At 37.9% G+C, this 16,873-nt stretch overlaps 1 protein-coding gene across 3 annotated transcripts in view; it reads right to left on the reverse strand.

Annotated features, from left to right (window-relative positions):
• Positions 1-16,286, reverse strand: part of HECTD2 (HECT domain E3 ubiquitin protein ligase 2) — a 39,424-nt gene extending 23,138 nt beyond the window's left edge. For all 3 annotated transcript variants that reach the window (XR_007889377.1, XM_051618173.1, XM_051618172.1), the window contains exons 1-6: positions 15,764-16,286; positions 10,499-10,628; positions 4,760-4,898; positions 2,302-2,404; positions 1,311-1,400; positions 674-738 (exon numbers count right to left, since the gene is read on the reverse strand). Coding sequence is in view for 2 of the 3 variants with exons in the window: in XM_051618173.1 (XP_051474133.1) it covers positions 674-738; positions 1,311-1,400; positions 2,302-2,404; positions 4,760-4,898; positions 10,499-10,628; positions 15,764-15,985 (749 nt within the window). In the remaining variant the exon portion in view is untranslated. The remainder of the gene's footprint in view (positions 1-673; positions 739-1,310; positions 1,401-2,301; positions 2,405-4,759; positions 4,899-10,498; positions 10,629-15,763) is intronic.
• Positions 16,287-16,873: the final 587 nt, after the last annotated feature.

A 16,873-nucleotide genomic window follows, 5' to 3' on the forward strand; every position in this document is an offset into this window, starting at 1 on the left:
CTCTGTACTTCTTGCTGTTTATTTGATTTGAGGCTTTTAGATAACCACAAACAGGCATGTAGCACAGCAAAGGCATTATAAGGTGGAGAAAGGACAAGACAAGGGTCACAGGTGATTCATAACAAGGTGATCTCTCTTGCTAGATCTTTTTGTGAATCGAAGTATGTATTTCACTTCTATTACTTCTTGCTAAATTGTTGTAATCTTCCAAACTCATGCCTTTGGGCTATCTCTTTCTGCATCCTGCACTGCCTTTTCTATGCCATTGCCACACATGAACAACATTGTGAAGTAAACTTGGGTCAAGGAATTATCTAGGTTAAAACATCCTAATTGCTGTTGTGGTGTGAGCAGGGAAAGTATGTTTTACTCTAATAAATTCCTTAATTCATCTCACAATTCAGATGCCAGAAAGATCACCCTGGTAACAAGCAACTGAGATTTTTTGGGGAATGTATAGCTAGGTCTGGTTCTGCTTCTCAGAGACTCAGTTTCAGCTTATAAAATTCATGATACACTTCAGCAGATTTGCATGCCAAAAGCAGACAAGTTCTTATGAGTCAAGTAAATTGTATCAGAACATTTGCTTTCTTTGGCTGAAACAATAAAGACAAAAAGTATACCAGTCCTAAGTGCTGGCACAGCACTTAATGCAAGCATTTATTATAATTACCCTTTCCATTCTTGTAGCAGACCATTAATTATTCCTTTTAGGACTGACTTCTGAACATCTTGAGGCTATGGAAAAAGGAGAGGAAAAAATAGTTTCTGATGTAATTATACATATTCTATACAAGATACTGTATGAACAAGCAAGTTTGTTTTGGTTGTGATTCAAGCCAGGTAAGTATCTGCTATGATGCTGAGCTAGGTATCTTTCCTCTCAGACTACTAGCTGAGGCCTGGAGTTGTGCCAACTTATACAACGTGAATATAATTTTTAAAATATTCCCACCCTTTGTTTAGTAGGCTCAGCACCTACTTTTTGCTACCCCCATCTTCACATTTTTCTTATTTCCCACCATGCAGTGTCCTATCACATAAATGTCATATCTTGCAAGCAGTCTTTGAGGTGTAACACAGTATCAACTGTGCATTACTAGTAGCAAAATTTTCCTCCTCTTTCACTAGAGCAGTTTTCATTATTCTATGGCAATTCTTGTGGGACCATTTTAATTATGTTTTGAGAGGTTCTTCAGAAATCATGCCTATCTGAGAAAAACTTTTGGCATAAATTGCTTCTTAGCATATTTCTTTGCTGAAATAATTGTTATAATGTTTTAAAACATGGATTCTTGTCTTCTACTTACAGTATTTAATAAGGCATCATAGACAACGTTCACAAATTTTGCATTGATTCCAGAGTCCTCAGTGGTATTAAATGGAGAATTGGTATCTTTCTGCAAGTTAGATAATGCATAAAAAAATTTTGGGTTTGAAAAGTTTCAAATATCTTTGCTATCTTTGAAAATAAAGGTTGAAAGTTTTAAACAAAAATGCAAACAAACCAGATATAATTATTTCCCCTATCAAAATGTAAGAATCTAAGTTGCTTTTATCAATATTTGAAACACGAGGCTAAACAATAGTAAACCTAGACATTGTCAATATTCATGTAACTCCATTACTTTGTTGTTCTATTTAAAAAATGCAGGAGGGTTTCAAATAATAAATTACATTGAATTTTCATCTTCCGTCCTTGCTGTCGATCCATCATCACACAACAGCAACGATCGTAAGCATTCAGTATTTGCTAAGTAACTAGAAGTCACAGGTTACTTTGTCTCAGTCAGGCCCTACTGTCCATATTAAATATCATAAGAACAGTTCTGTAACAGGCAGGAAATAGAAGTTTAGAATTAATTCAGAATTATTTAACAGACAAATACGATCTTTCCCCACAAAACCAGACTATGCCACCACAACACACAAACAGCTATACTACTTGAGCATATACTACACTTTTTTTTAGGGACAAGGGGTTTCTGTTTCCAGATTTGCATGGGCCTTTGCATTAGCTGCATTATCTTGAAAGTTTTTAAACTGTAGTTTGTGTAGAAAGTAACTACACAGTCATAGTGTCACAAAATGAAGTACATACACTTGAAATATAGTTGCCTAAACTGGAATGAAAAAAATAAATGCAATAACAGATTGTCTAACAAAGGCAGGTGAATTAATGACAAAATTACCTTAGTGGCCTTTAGCAGCTAGCTGCAAGCCTTTAACTGATGTTTTTGCAAACACTTTGAAGACACAAAGCTGTGTAAGTACTAAGCAGTATTATGAATTATTTTCTACCTTAAATGCAGCATTTATCTCCAGGAATGAATCAAATGTTGTAGAATAAAAATCACGTACAGCTTTCCAGTCTCCTGATGACTTAGCCTTTTCCACATCATCCCTAGAAAGATTATATTAAAATATTGTTAATATAAGAGTTCTGTCTTTCCAATAACTTAGACTTTAGACTGCAATGTAACTCCAAGTTTTCCTCCCTAAGAACACTCAGAAGACAGACAAGTATAATATCAGAACCTTTCTAACATCTTCCTTGTCATGGTATTACAGAAGAACAAAAGCAGTTTGTGTTTCATACACCTGAAAAATATATCTTATTCAAAAAGTTAATTGATGGTGTCACAGTTCAGTATGTTAATACAAATAATTGGCAGGACAGAATTATGCATATACACTGACATGATAAATTTTCTGAGACTAACTTATTTAAGTAAGCAGGCTCCTAAAGTAGTGAAAATCACTATCATTTGTACGAAATTGTATTACTCATCAAATTCTCAAATAAAACTTGTACATATTCTTTAAAGGAACAACAAAATTTGTGGATTTACTCTTAAAGTTCTTTTAAGTATTACTCCTTAAAGTATCTGTATAAGAAGTCTTGCGTAATATCATACCTAAAAAAAAAACAACACAAAAAACCACAACAAAACAAAGAAGACAACACAAAACCCTAATCAGCATTTTACATAGAATTTTATTTTAGCTATCTACAATGCTGGTGATACAAATCCCACTTTGCTCCCCTCTGATAATTTCTTTGTATTAGATATCTTAAAAAGTCACCAGTAAGACATAAGAAAGATGCTAATGACTTTGTAATACTTTACTTGAAAGAATAAATTATTGATAACTACATAATTAGGCAGCAGTCAATAGATACAAAAACGTGAATATGGAAAACAATTCAGCTCTTCAGATCACCTACATACCAAGAAAGGATCAACTCTTGTCAATTTTTTTTCTATACGTGTTTCCTTTTCCACCAAATACACACACTGACTAATCAAAAAACATTTCTTTTCCTCACTGCATGCTCAGAATTTTAAACATGGAAAAGAGCAATGAAGAGTACATGCTCATACGTCTCTGGGAGCAACTGTGATTTTTATTCCCCCATCTGTCTGAAAAAAAAAGAAAGAAAGAAAGAAAGAAAGAAAAAAAAGACTCAAGCTTATTCCTAGGAATATATCTACTCATCTCCTGACCAAGATTATCCTACTCTAGAACACTCAGGTTTACTACAGCAGCATAATGCTACTCTACCAGTGCTAAGGCTAAAAAAAAAAAAAAAAAAGCCACAAGCTTTATTCCCAACAAATTGGTAAAAACCCATCTAAGAACACACCCACTTTCACTGCCAGTATATGTTCACATATTGTAGGTGGAATCCCAAAGTAGAACTTTGTGGTGTAGATCTGACATCAGGGAAACAGAGTTAAAAACAATCCAGGTGATTTACCTGTGGATTTCTGCTAGCCTAGCTAAGCTGAACGAGCATGTACTGAGTATCAAACTGTGGTGGAAGAAATTAAATGCAGATACAGTTTTGGTTAAGGGTCTGTGCTGATCTGGAAAAACAGAAGTGGAACACAAGACACTGTTTCGCATAAATTTTACTGTCCTTCTAGCTAAATCAGTGCTAAGGGGCAGTGTTTGCAGACAAGCTTTAATCTTAAAACTCTTTTTACTTAGACAAACTTAAAGCATAGTGCTTCTCATGGAGATGCACTAAAATAACTTACACTGCTTAAAATTGTGCTCACATAAGTAGCAAGTGTACTTTAAAAAAATAATAAGTTTTTGACACAAAACTAATATTAAAAATTATTGCTTTTTAATGTAATGCATAAAGAAAGGTTATCTGCACTTTCAGGCAAAGCTAGAAATAGTGCAGTTGACATAACCACTGCTCCAGGTCCTCAAATATGATGGTTTTTTCAGCAAAATTATGCTGTTTCCTAAAATGACAGTGCAAACATCACAGTTTTGTGGAACATAGTTATGGTACTTAATACATCACATTTAAATACATGTGTTTTAAAAGTCATTAAGTATTTAAGTGTCTGATATGCAGTGTTTCACACAAGATTGAATATGACCAGTACCTCAATAGATAGGACACACCATAATTGGCAGTACAAACAAAATACCTAAGACTGAAGGGGATTTTCCAGCCTACAGAAACCCATATGTATGTTTTTCCAAAACTAAACATCCACTGAATGTCAGTAATGGAATTTCTGTCTCTTAAGTACAAGCTTTGCCATTTTTTGAACAGAACATTTCAAGCTAGAGAAAGTATTTTGATAATTTTCACAGTAACAGAGTTATCAACCCCACCATCACAACCAGACTAACTACTATTACTATTCAGTCTTACTGAATTGTTCCTCCATTTGAGATTAACAAAATCAAATGTATGAATTATGATAAAATTAATGCCAGCATAACTTACTGAAAATCTTTCACAGTTTTGGTTCGGATGGGAAGGGAAGGTTCAGGAGGAATTGGTGCTTTCAGCTCTTGGGGTAGTGTATCTATAGAGATGCGCTGCTTTTGTCGTACATCGAGGCAAATAGGTGGTAGGTCTCTCACTTATTAAAAAAACACCAAACAATAAATATGATGCAATCATAAATAACAAGCTGTTAGCTATTAAAATATACATAAATAGGAATATATAGAGATACATAGGAGAAAAAAAACCCAAACAATAAAAAAACACCTCACACTGTCAGAGTCTACATCTTTAAACTCTACCCATTCAAGTGCTTTTCTTACCATGTGTTCATCCCAGACAGGATGGAAGCTTCCTCTAATTGAAGGGAAATAAAACCCTATAAACAAATCCCAATATCCCTAGTTCATAACCAAGGCTTTGTGAACAAAGTGTTTCCTTCTGCCAACAGAGGCAGAAAATTGGCCTGTCCATCACCTTTCTAAAGCTTTCTGGGTAACAGGAGTGTCTACTATTGTATAAATGATCTTGAACTGCTGGATAAAGTTACAAGCAAATTATTTTTCTGTTACATAAACAAAGTAAAGCAAGAGAGATTTTCACAACTGAATTGCACGCATGCTGCTGACAAAGAAAAAAAAAAAAAGCAGTACTATTCCAAATCATTATTAGGGAAAGCAGCAAAATAATGTACTTAAAGATGATGCACTGGTGTTATATCCATAATAATGCATCAGTATACCTACAGCAGCATTCACATCACAACAAGAAAACCTCAAGTTCATATATAATTTCATTTTTAGAAATGAGTGCTGCAGTATTTTCATTAAGCTAAGTGACTTCGAAAGTCAGATGCATAATGAAAGTGCCTATTCTGAAAATGACATCTACCTGAACCTATGAGGAACTCAAGCTAAGCAAGTTAGAAGACCATTAAAAAAACCAAACAACCCAACCTCAAAGGATGTAATGGAATTAGAAATACCCAGGGTAATATTTGCTCTTTGAAAGACAAACTGATCAGCCCATAACTAGTAGCTATTAGTCACAAATAGTAGCATTGTCCAGTGTTGTATTTACAATATATATTATAAATATTGTAATATACAATCTGCAACACTGGTGCTCCCTACAACTATGAAAAATCTCAAGCATAAACACACCAAAGTCCAACTGTTTTCTGATGTACAAGGACAAGTCTTTAGTAATTTTTTCCTACACTGTGATACAGAATTTTAGCTAGAACTGACTGAGGATTGTCTACAGCCTTCTAAAAAAATTAAATCTTTCTAATAAATTAAATGGGAAATGCAAGTTTTCTGTCTTGCAGAGAACTACTGCTGAAATGGTAGCAGGTTTAAACATTTCTTCTCAATAAATTTGGCTGCCTATTCTAAGTACAAATAGCTGTGCTTTAATTGCTGGGTCAACAATTAAATGAACGACAGATGCTCTCTATCAACCTCTCTCCCTTCCCAGAAAGGGAAAGACAATAAGGAAGAGAGACACTTTAGAAACTAAACTACACAGCTTTAATGAAAACAACAAAAGCCAGGACATGGGTCTTCTATTTGACTCATAATTGATCTGAGAACATTGTATAAAGTTTGTGTGGCATGATTTTGACACTAGGAGTCTGCAGGTGTGGCCTTTGTCAGAGGGGGAAGGTGTTTTGAGTTTGTTTCTGTTTTGTTTATCTGGCAAAAAATAATATAATCAAGTCTGTTTTGCCTGTGACAAAAATGGGCAAGTGGACTCCTTGTCTTCATCTCAAGCCATGAGTTTTTCATCTAATTTTCTCCCTGTTTTCTGTTTAGGAGCAGGAGCAATAGAGCAGCTTGGTGGTCATCTGGCAGCCTGACAAAGTAAACCCACCAAAACCATGAAAAAATATTCAAATGCAGTATACACAAACATCCATTTTTCTAACAGTACCTTCAATAACATCCTTAAAATGCTTTTTTTAGTTTGATTTATACTGCACTTTCTAAAAAGCGTTTATAAGAATTATGATGTACATTTGGAATAAAAGACATTGTATAATGTAACAGTCAAAATACAAACATATTAAACCAAAATCCTCCATGAATTGTCTAACTACCCTCCAAGCCTCTTCACTACAGTTCCAAGAACAATGTTTTTGTCTGTGGTTTTTTTTTTTATTTTTTAATTTTTTTTTAATTAAACATCAAAGTAGTATCACTACTCTGCTTATCACAGCAGGGAAACAGTTGCTAACAAAACCTCCAAAACCCAAAGACAGATTCATTTCACTCAAGCTAATGACAGACACTGTCACTAAGACTTAACTCAGCCACAATGCATCAGATGATAACAGATCAGAGCTGTCTTAAATCCCACAAGTATGGCATTGATTATAGATAGGGAACCTTGCCCACTCTCACAGCTGGAATTTAAAGCTTTTTAAAGAGAAGAGTAGTAATTTAAAAAACAAAGTGGACACATAGATGCTAAATTAACTCAAGCCAAAGTGCACAGCAATTCTGCCAAGCAAGCACTCTGCTATTGCATATGGGTCTTGGAAAGCAGGATGGAATGACTTAAAAGAAACAAAGACTGTGTCTTATTTTTATACTGTGAGAAAGACAAGTCATTTTAATTTAGCTCTTATTCTGTCTTCTCAATTTAAAATGGATTAAACATTGAATTATAACCAGCTGAATACACTGAAATGAGAAAAATATTCTCTCCACATCTGCAGAAGAGACAGCTGCTGACAGAAGCTGCTTCTCATTTCAGCAAATTGAGGCTGCAGGTGCTAAGCTGGTAACTCACACCCTGTCAGTGATGCAATTTTCTTTGAAATATATGTAGTTTAAATTAGATATACTAAATAGTAGAGATACTAATAGTATGTTTAATAAATACTGTCAACTTCAGTATGTTTTGCCATAATTCAGGTTTATTTGTAAATAGATTTGCTCAGCTGACATTGAAAAATATTAATTAGGATCTGTCACTTCAGTTCAATTGAGGAGAAACTTGAGACTTTATGTATTGAGATGTTAAGCAGCAAAAAGACACTATTATAAGATGAAAAAAAACCCCAGTCATTTCTGGCTGTTTGCCCAGTTACATCAAGTAAAAAGGATCAGCAATGCATGACTGCTTAGGGAATGATCAAAAACTTTGAGGAAGAAAATCTCACTGATACAAAGGAGAACTTTCTACTACAAGGAAATTTAGGGTGAATGAATTTAGAACAGCAGTTATTTGCAGGGTGACCAACACCTCTACCGGGAGAAAAAAATTTTCAAAGTAGGCAAAGCAAACAAATCTTACTTGGATTTGTAATATTATAAAAGAACTAAAGCAATCCAGTGTACATTCAGACTTCATACCAGATCATTGCTGCATAAGACTTGCTATATAAATTCAGTATTGTGGCAGCTATATAGCAAACAAACATTGCTTTAGCTTTCATGCTGTATTTACTAGCATCACCTTTTCCACACTTGTTTTTCAACAAAATTAACATTCTTTGAACTCAAGCCTAAAGTATTACCAGTACACATACATACACACACATATTCAGAAAGATATCTCATATATCAAATGAAAAAAAACATGAAACACGCATCATTTGTTAATTCCAGAATAGCAAAAGAAGCATTTTTAGCTGAGAAGTTTGCTTCAAGGATTATTCTTTCCACAGAATACACATATCTCCTCCAAACGTTTTGAACATGCCTTGCACTGTTACTAAAAATAATGTTTTTATACAGAGAGGTTACCCTGACCCTGAAATTATCAGATGTAACAAGAACTGAGGGCACTTCAAGAGACAGAGGTGTTTAGAGTTTACAGTTTTTGTCAGATACACAAAAAAAAAAGAAGAAAAAAAAAAAAAAGAAGAGTGAGAGGGCAAAGGAGACTGATTTCTTTGGTTTAGTGAAATGAGTTCTGAGAAAGGGTACCGTATTTTTCACATTGCTTGGCCCAATGCTAGATTTAATTTTTCTTTTTCCTAAGTTTTATTAAACAGCAGGCCTTCATATCGTAAGATTATATTAAGCAACCATTCAGACAGGAGCTGGACAGGAAATAATTAAGTCTTAAATAATGAAAGATAGTAGCTCGGAGTCTATGAATTAGCTACATGCGTGTTTCTGTTAAAAAGGCTAGCAGCTGAGTATTTAATATTGTTTTCCTCAGAAGCTGAAAGTGACCTCTTGGCAATGTTACCAAGAAAGACAAAACATTGTTTCTTTGAGAACTTTCAGATTGCAACAATGTTGCAATTGTTTATACACAATTCACTTACAAAGAATTTCCTTAAACATACATCGAGGCCATCAAAGGCCACCTGAATACTGTTCTTCCAGCTCTGTTAGCTCCACCTTAAAGCATTTTTTAAGAATCAGCAGAGCTCTGACCTGCTTTGCAGCATCTTCTTGCCTTACTCCAAGTATTGCTTTCAAGAACACCACTGCTACTTTAACTCCAGTAAATTGTGCAGCAGTGGGAGAATTCTTCACTGGCTGTCTCCAGCCACTTTCATTTCCTTTGTGTAGTACAAATTGACTAGAGCAAAGTACAAAATCCTGTCCGAGTTGTCATTGACATGTAATTGCCTTTTGTTTCAGCAATTGCCTTTGTTAGTATTATTATTTTTAAAGTAGAAAGTGCCTCCCTCCTACATAATAAAAATGGCTAAAAAAGAAAAAAAAAAGAAAAAAAAAAAAGAAAAAAAAAGAAAAAAAAAAAGAAAAAAAAAAAGAAAAAAAAAAGAAAAAAAAAAAAGAAAAAAGAAAAAAGGCCTTGCATTGACTTTTACTTTTGTGGTATAGCTAGCAAGGATACAAAGATCATTTTAGTAAGGAAACAAGTGCAAATATAAGCCATCTTTTTTCTTCACAACCTTGAAACTGAGAATACTTTTCCATAGTTTTGTTTCAAACTCACACTACTGAGATTTCTTAAGTAACACAGTCTCTTTCTTTATGGTCTCAAATTCATTGAGCACTATAAAGGCTAAGAAAACCACAGATAAATAAGGCTGAGATGGACCTGCTAAGAGGCAATATCAGTACAAACCTGACAAATGTTTGTACAACCTTTTATCGAAAGTCCCAAATTACTGAAATTCCATATCCTAGATTAAAAAAAAATAATGAAAAATTCCAGGTCTAACCACAATGTCATCTCATCAGCTTTCATGATTCTAACATGCCATACTGAATACACAACTCTACTTCCTACCTTTTCATCAATTATCATTACCCCATCATATCACAACAACCTTCCCTCATGCCTTTAAAGCTCTTCAGAACTCACCAACCTTTGTCTGTGAATTTTGTGTCATCACTAACCTTCATTAAAAACCAGCAACTGTCTCCCTTAAAAGCCTCTCACCCCTACCATCCTTCAGATGGCAATAGAAAAATCTCCACAAAGTTCTGACACGATTTCTGGAGAAACTGCCATCTGACTGCAGACAGACAAACAGAATCTGCAGACGAACCACTGCATCTGAAACATTTTTTAAAACTACAGATTATTCTTTTATCCTTCAGGCCTATTTGTTTTACTTAACCAACTTTACAGAGGGTAGACTATCATAAACATCACTGCCTATACACTGTACAGCATAGCATAATTTAATGAAACCTAGATTTCTAGATTTTCTGGCACTACCACAATACGAATATTGGCAGAACACCAAGGACCTTCTTAAATTGGTAACTAAGTAACACAGGCCTTTTATTCTCTTACCGTTTTTGATGTTGGGTATAACATGCTGTGTAGGTGAATTCTTGTTTCCGATGCCTTCTTTCTTTTGGTTGATAGTTGTGATTAAATTGCTGAAAGTGGAAAACTGATTTTTGGCTCCTCTCTCCAACCCCTGTAATGAAGATGACGGCATGCTGTATAGGGCTAATACATTATAGCAAGAGTAATCTGATTCATGAGGTATTGCAAAGAATAAATATCTTTCATCTTGAAATCAGATTGGTAATACCTAATTAAGACATAAATAATGATTCTGCAAGTTTGTTTCAAAATGAATCAGGAGAGACACCATAAAATTCCTTTCCACTACATTCAACAACTCAAGTATTAATTTTAAGGATACGGTGACATCCTTGGATTACTGCAAGGAAAACACAATGTGATAATGCTTTCAATGATACTCTAACTTTCTGTATCCTACTTTCTAAGTACTTTTATATTCCTTATCACATCCAACTCAGTTTAAACAGCTAAAAGTGTCACATTCTTTTTTCCAAAGAACCCTAATACACTGAAGTAGTTTAGACAAATTTCCAAAAGATTTGAAATGTGGGGCCAAAAATGCTATGTGAGCTAACCTGCTAATAGAATTTAAATACTAGCTACTTCAGTAAAAAACTCCTAATTATTCAAAATTGTCAGTATCAACTGCCACTGAAAAAAGGCTAGCCAATAAACATTTGTTAAAACAGGAGTCTGCACAAGCCTTTGCTAAGAAGTGTTGAGGGTTAATATGTTTTCACAGTAAACAAAAGCTTCCAAAGGATCGTGTCAATCAGCCTGTTTGACACCGAGTGCTATTAAAGATATTTACTTCTGAGAATTTGCAAAGCATAGGTGGGTTAAGGGGCTTCCTCAAGACAACAGAAGTTGCGTGATGGAGATTCTAATTTCCATCTCAGCTTCAAGTCATCAGCTAGTACTAGGCAAAATATCAACTCAAGAAAACATACACACTCTCCTGCACATCATTATTTTCAGCCTCAGATTAACCTAAATATTCAGTTGCTTGATATCTGGTATTTGTGTCCTCAGTTAGAAAAAAAAATAAAATTAAAAAGGCAAATCAAAACTGTAATTCCCTAAATAAGAATAAAAATTCTAGAATAATTAACATTAAAAAAAAAAAAAGGTACATTTCCATTTCCTTTTAAGAGTAGTAAATTTGGACTAAGACATGCAGCCAGAATTTTGAGGAAAGCACTTCACTTCCACCACAACATCCTGAAATACCACCAGAAGGATAACAACACAGCCATGCCACAGTGTATGCAAGCTGGGACACTGCCAGGAACTTAAAATAACTGTGGCACAAACACATTTTTCCATGGTTTATAACTCAGCAAATTATAAACTTGAACAATCCACAGAACTTCTTGCTTTTAAAATACCAAGTTTAAATTTCTAGCTCCAAATTCCTTGTATGCAACAAACATTCAAAAATAAGATGTAATTATCTCTATAATTCTATTTTATTCTATAACCTTTGAAATAGGATTAAGAAGTTTCTTGAAGAATCAATCAATCAGGGCGCGTGACTGGAGAAAAACAGAGCCTGAACAAACATGCCAAGACATGACTGACTGGAAGAGAACTTTTAAACAAATCCAGATCCAAGAGTAATCTGGCATGTTACAAAATGTATGCTCCAGCTAGAAAACCTCTGGAGCTTCTACTAGTCTAATAATGATTAATAGGGAATAGATATCACAGAAAATTGAGAAGAGGAGCTTTTATAAAACTGACTATTGTGACAGCCTTTTTGACTGACTCAGCTTTCTAGGTTTTACTCCAATCATCCCACTGAAACACTACAGTTGAACAGTTATTAAAAAAGGTGGTTCTTAATGCCACCTCCCTCAGTAGTCATCAGAAAGGACAAAAGTTGCACATACTATTTAAACTCCAACATCCTGCTCCAAGTGCACTTCCAATGATATTAAACAAACAAATGGACAAAGGCTTTATTGGAAAGCCCTGGGGGGATACTGGGAAACTACATGCTCATTAATGAGGATCTCTGACATCTCCTGGGAGAGTAATCTAGGACAAGTGTACAGAACCTTGCTATACAAAATTTTGTAGGAGGTCAGTGAGCCTCTAGAGCATAAGACTACACACATACACACATACTGTCAGCAGAAAACTGAACCAGCACATAAAGAATAAGTATATTTAGATGGAGTAAGTGGATCAAAATAATCTTTTTTTTTTTTTTTTTTTTTTTTTTTTTTTTTTTTTAAGAGCATATTAATAACTCACAGCTCTGCTGGCTTCTTAGTGGAAGTTTTCCAGAGCATTAAGCCCACCATAAGACAGGAGAGGTACTAGCATTATACTTGATAAATCTATATTTTTCATTATTGAAGTTAAATTAGCTGGTGAAAATAAGTCAAACTGTTTCCAAAGAGCAAATTCAGAGTGCTTTCTGAAAAGAGACAAAAGACCATCTAGAAGAGTTTCTCAAAAATCCTACTCTTTAGCCGTAACATAACTCTCTCAAGACCCACATATATGCTGCAAGCAATGGCCAGTGAGGAGTAAAATGTTTTCTTCTCTGTGCAGGAAGACATGGAGGACACTTAGATTACCTAAAGGCAGCTGCCAATGCAACAGTCTATGCAAGGAGTAGGATTTTCCCTTCTATTCATATCTTGGAAGATGTAACATAAGACTGGTTTTGCTTTACAGAAGCCTCTACTTGTTCCTGATTACTGATTACTTGCCCCCTGATTAGGGGGCAAGTTGTTTAGCTTCCTCCAAGTTTCTTTTCAGAATCTGAATGCTCACCTCCAAACCAGCACATCCTTAAAAATAATAATAATTTTAAAAAAAATAATAAAAAGGTAACCATTCTTCCACAATTCCACATGGCCCCTGGCTAGGAAAAGTCATTATATGAATGATAATAGCAACACTAACAAAATCCCTTTATTCCAATTTGCAGCCAGCTTAAACTCCAGATGACACGTTTCAGGCACATTCTCTTAGGAGAAAAAGGATACCATGTTTATCTACTGACTCACTAAAATTCTGATCCTTTCCACAGCTATTGTGAAAACCAGCAACTGTTTAAAAGACGTGTCACATCTTCATGTTGCCTTAGAGGAAGCCCTAGTCATGCCACATCAGTTGCACAAACCTATGGTGGGTCTTTAGTGCACTGAAGAAAATGTCTGTTACACCATATCCAGGGAGATGTTCTGAGACAATAATATCTGAGGCACACTTCACAGAGAAACAAGGTATAGTATCTATATCACCATAGTCATCATAGGATAGCCATAAATTTAGAAAAAATAGGCAGAAGGAGCATGAAAATTAAAGTCATCTGAAGTATCACTTTATTTGTATCAGACATCTATTTTTAAGGAAGGCAATTTTAATGGGGGAAAAAAACATGAATAAGCAAATTATTATTATTTTTTTTTTAAAAAGACAATTATCCCCCTTCTACCAGTACTACAAACTCTTCCCCAGTTTATGGCAGAGCTGAGAACATATTTCTCTCTTTAGAAGTATTTGAGAGGATTTGATTAATTGAGAACTTTAATAGAGGAACTTGTATTAAAATCATTCTATAAGTGATGAATCTCACAACATACTTCACAAAGCCCTGGAATTAGATGTGTAGGTTGGAAACAACTAGGGTTTAGCAGACCAAAAGTCCAATACTTTATAGCAACTCACAAAGGTATTGCAAAAGCATACCTGCATATCCTATTTGATATATCTGAATAAAAAAACCTGCATTCTATTGCAAACAGAGAAATCCAGGACTATGGAAACACCTGTTACATCTGTCCACAAAACTGTCCCTCTGCACATACTATTAAAACCCAATTACATGATGTGCAGCTCTTTGTAAATCCAAGATCCCATGTGCATTCACCAATCATACCTACCCAGATTTGAGGTCCACTTCAGCAGGTCAACTCAGACAACTTATGTGTTCAGAGGACACATCTGAAGGACATTCAGCTGCCAACAAGTTCTCCTGATTCTTTAAGGCAGTGGGAATTCTACAAGGTTGCTCGGTTGCACATGTTTTTTGTTAGCTGAATTAAGCCTGACTCATTCTAGACCAGCTCTTTTATCTTTTTAGAATAAAAAAGAGACTAAAGGACTGGGCATCTGCCATTCAAAGTTTGAAAATGGAGATTTTCAAAGGCAAAAATAAATCCTGGGCACTTGTCCATTACAGATTTATCCCACCAAATCTGTATTTGAATCACAAGAACAAACACATTTTTCCACATTCAGACAGATTTGCAAAACTGAAAGTCTTTCTAAAGACTAGAATGTTGTAGGCAAAACACAAAATTGGCAGATTTGCTGAAAGGAGTTTGCAGTTAGCCTACAATTACTTGGCTTATCATTACAATTATTTCATGACAGTCATAAATGTTAGACGCTCAGTCCTTTAAACACAAATTTTGAAAAATGAGAATTTCCAGTAAGTCGAATACTTATCAGAACTGTTGAATTAAAATCTCATAATTCTATTAATTATTACAGCATTGGTAAAATTTTTGCTGTGTTGCTGGACTGAAGTTACAGCAAGCTTTAACACTCAGCTATGTAAGATATATAACTCATGCCAGGAAAATTTTGTGTTTCATAATATTGTATGGTCAGCAAAAAAAAAATCGTAACTCCAGTAAAATTAAAAATCTCAAACGAGGTTTCCAAGATTAAATTATTCTGTCAAATACCCTTCTTGCAGGTTTTTTTAACCCATGTTAACTTATCCTTCAACAATGGAAATGTTTGTCCTCTTTCCTTCAACACAATTAGAAACCGCAAAAGACCTTTTAAGAAAAAGTTAAAAATACAGAAGTATTTTCGAGGTAGCTCTCTTGCCATGAAGTGTATTAAGAGCTGAAACACTCCACCCCCGAAAACCCTTAGCGAACATTCCCAGTGCTGCAAACCCTCAGTCATGACTAACCCAAAGAGCAGACCGTTGTAAAATGTTAAAGAACTATAAGTAGCTGGAGAATTTATAGCTTCAATATGTCACTGCTTACATATGCTCTCGTTATTTTTAAGAAACTTGAATGAAAGCCTCTCAACGGAACAGAACATGAAAGAAAACGAGCGTGATGCTCCCCCCCCCCCCTCGAGAATAAGGCAGTAGAGAAAACGACAGCGAGGACCGCAAAGCCGGTCCCGCAGCCCGGGGCTGTGCGGCCACCGCCCGGGCGCTGAGGGGTCGTCCAGCCCCGCCGGGGACCGCACACCTACCCCGGCAGCCGCGCTGGACGCCGACGGGATGGGCGGCACTTTCTCTCTCTCCTTTTCTTTCTCCCCTTCTTCCTCCTCTTCTTCCTCCTCCTCGCCGCCCTCTTCGGCTGCCGGGGGCACCGCGCCGCCCTGGCTCAGCTCCGCGCCCGGCGGGAGCCCCGCACCGGGACCGGCTGGGATGTCGGCGGCAGCCGTGGCGGCCGGCGGGCTCTGCAGCGACATGGCCCCGCTCCCAGCCGCCCCGCGCCGCTCTCCTCACGGCAGACCCTCAGCCCCCGCCGGCACCCGAGCCCCCGCGCCCTCTTCTCAGCCTCCCTCCCTCCGAGGAGTCCCCGCGGGCACTCCCAGCGCCGGCGCTCCGCTCCACGCGGGGCCGCCGCGGCACTGCAGCAGCCGGGCTGCTCCCGGGCGCTCAGACACCCCCGCACGGCGGGGCGGAGCGCGGCCCTGCCGCCCCCGCCGCGGCCCCGGCGGGAGGGGAGTGCGGGACGCGGCGCAGCGGGGGCGGCCAGCGCCCGGGCCCCCGGCTCCCGCGCCCTCAGCACCGCGCCCCCTGCGGGCCGCGGCGGGAAGAGCGGCCGCCATGTTGACCGGCGGCGCATGGAAACGCGCCTGGCGACCGGGGCGGGGGCAGCGGAGGACACGGCTGCGGGAACTCCGGGGCGCAGGAGCAGCCGCGGGGCTGGCCGGGCGTGCGGGAAGGGGTGCTGAGCGTGCGGGAAGGGGTGCTGAGCGCTGAGCTGCGCGCTCTAGCAGCGCTGCTCGGGGCTGAGAGCTGCGCGGCGGGCGCGCTCCCGCGGGCGCTTGGCGGGCCGGGGTGAGGGGCAGCCGCAGGCGCGGGGGGTGGCCGGGGCTTTGGGCAGCACCCACCTCTGGCACCCCGCGAGGAGGTGCTTCTGCCGACCGGCACGTCGCGCCTCCCGGCCAAGTCCTGCTCTCCGCATCCCTCTCGTGCGGGGAGCAGCCTCCTGCCGGGGCCGCGGGGTCAGGCCGGGCAGGGCCGTGGCAACAAGCAATACATGTAAAAATGCTGTGAAGGGAGCTCGGGGTGTGTACCGGCACGGCACTCCCGCTCCTGCCCCACGCCGGCCGGTGTTCCGTGTTGCACCG

Source organism: Apus apus, chromosome 4 (assembly GCF_020740795.1).
Source record: "Apus apus isolate bApuApu2 chromosome 4, bApuApu2.pri.cur, whole genome shotgun sequence".
Taxonomy (NCBI): Eukaryota; Metazoa; Chordata; class Aves; order Apodiformes; family Apodidae; genus Apus; species Apus apus.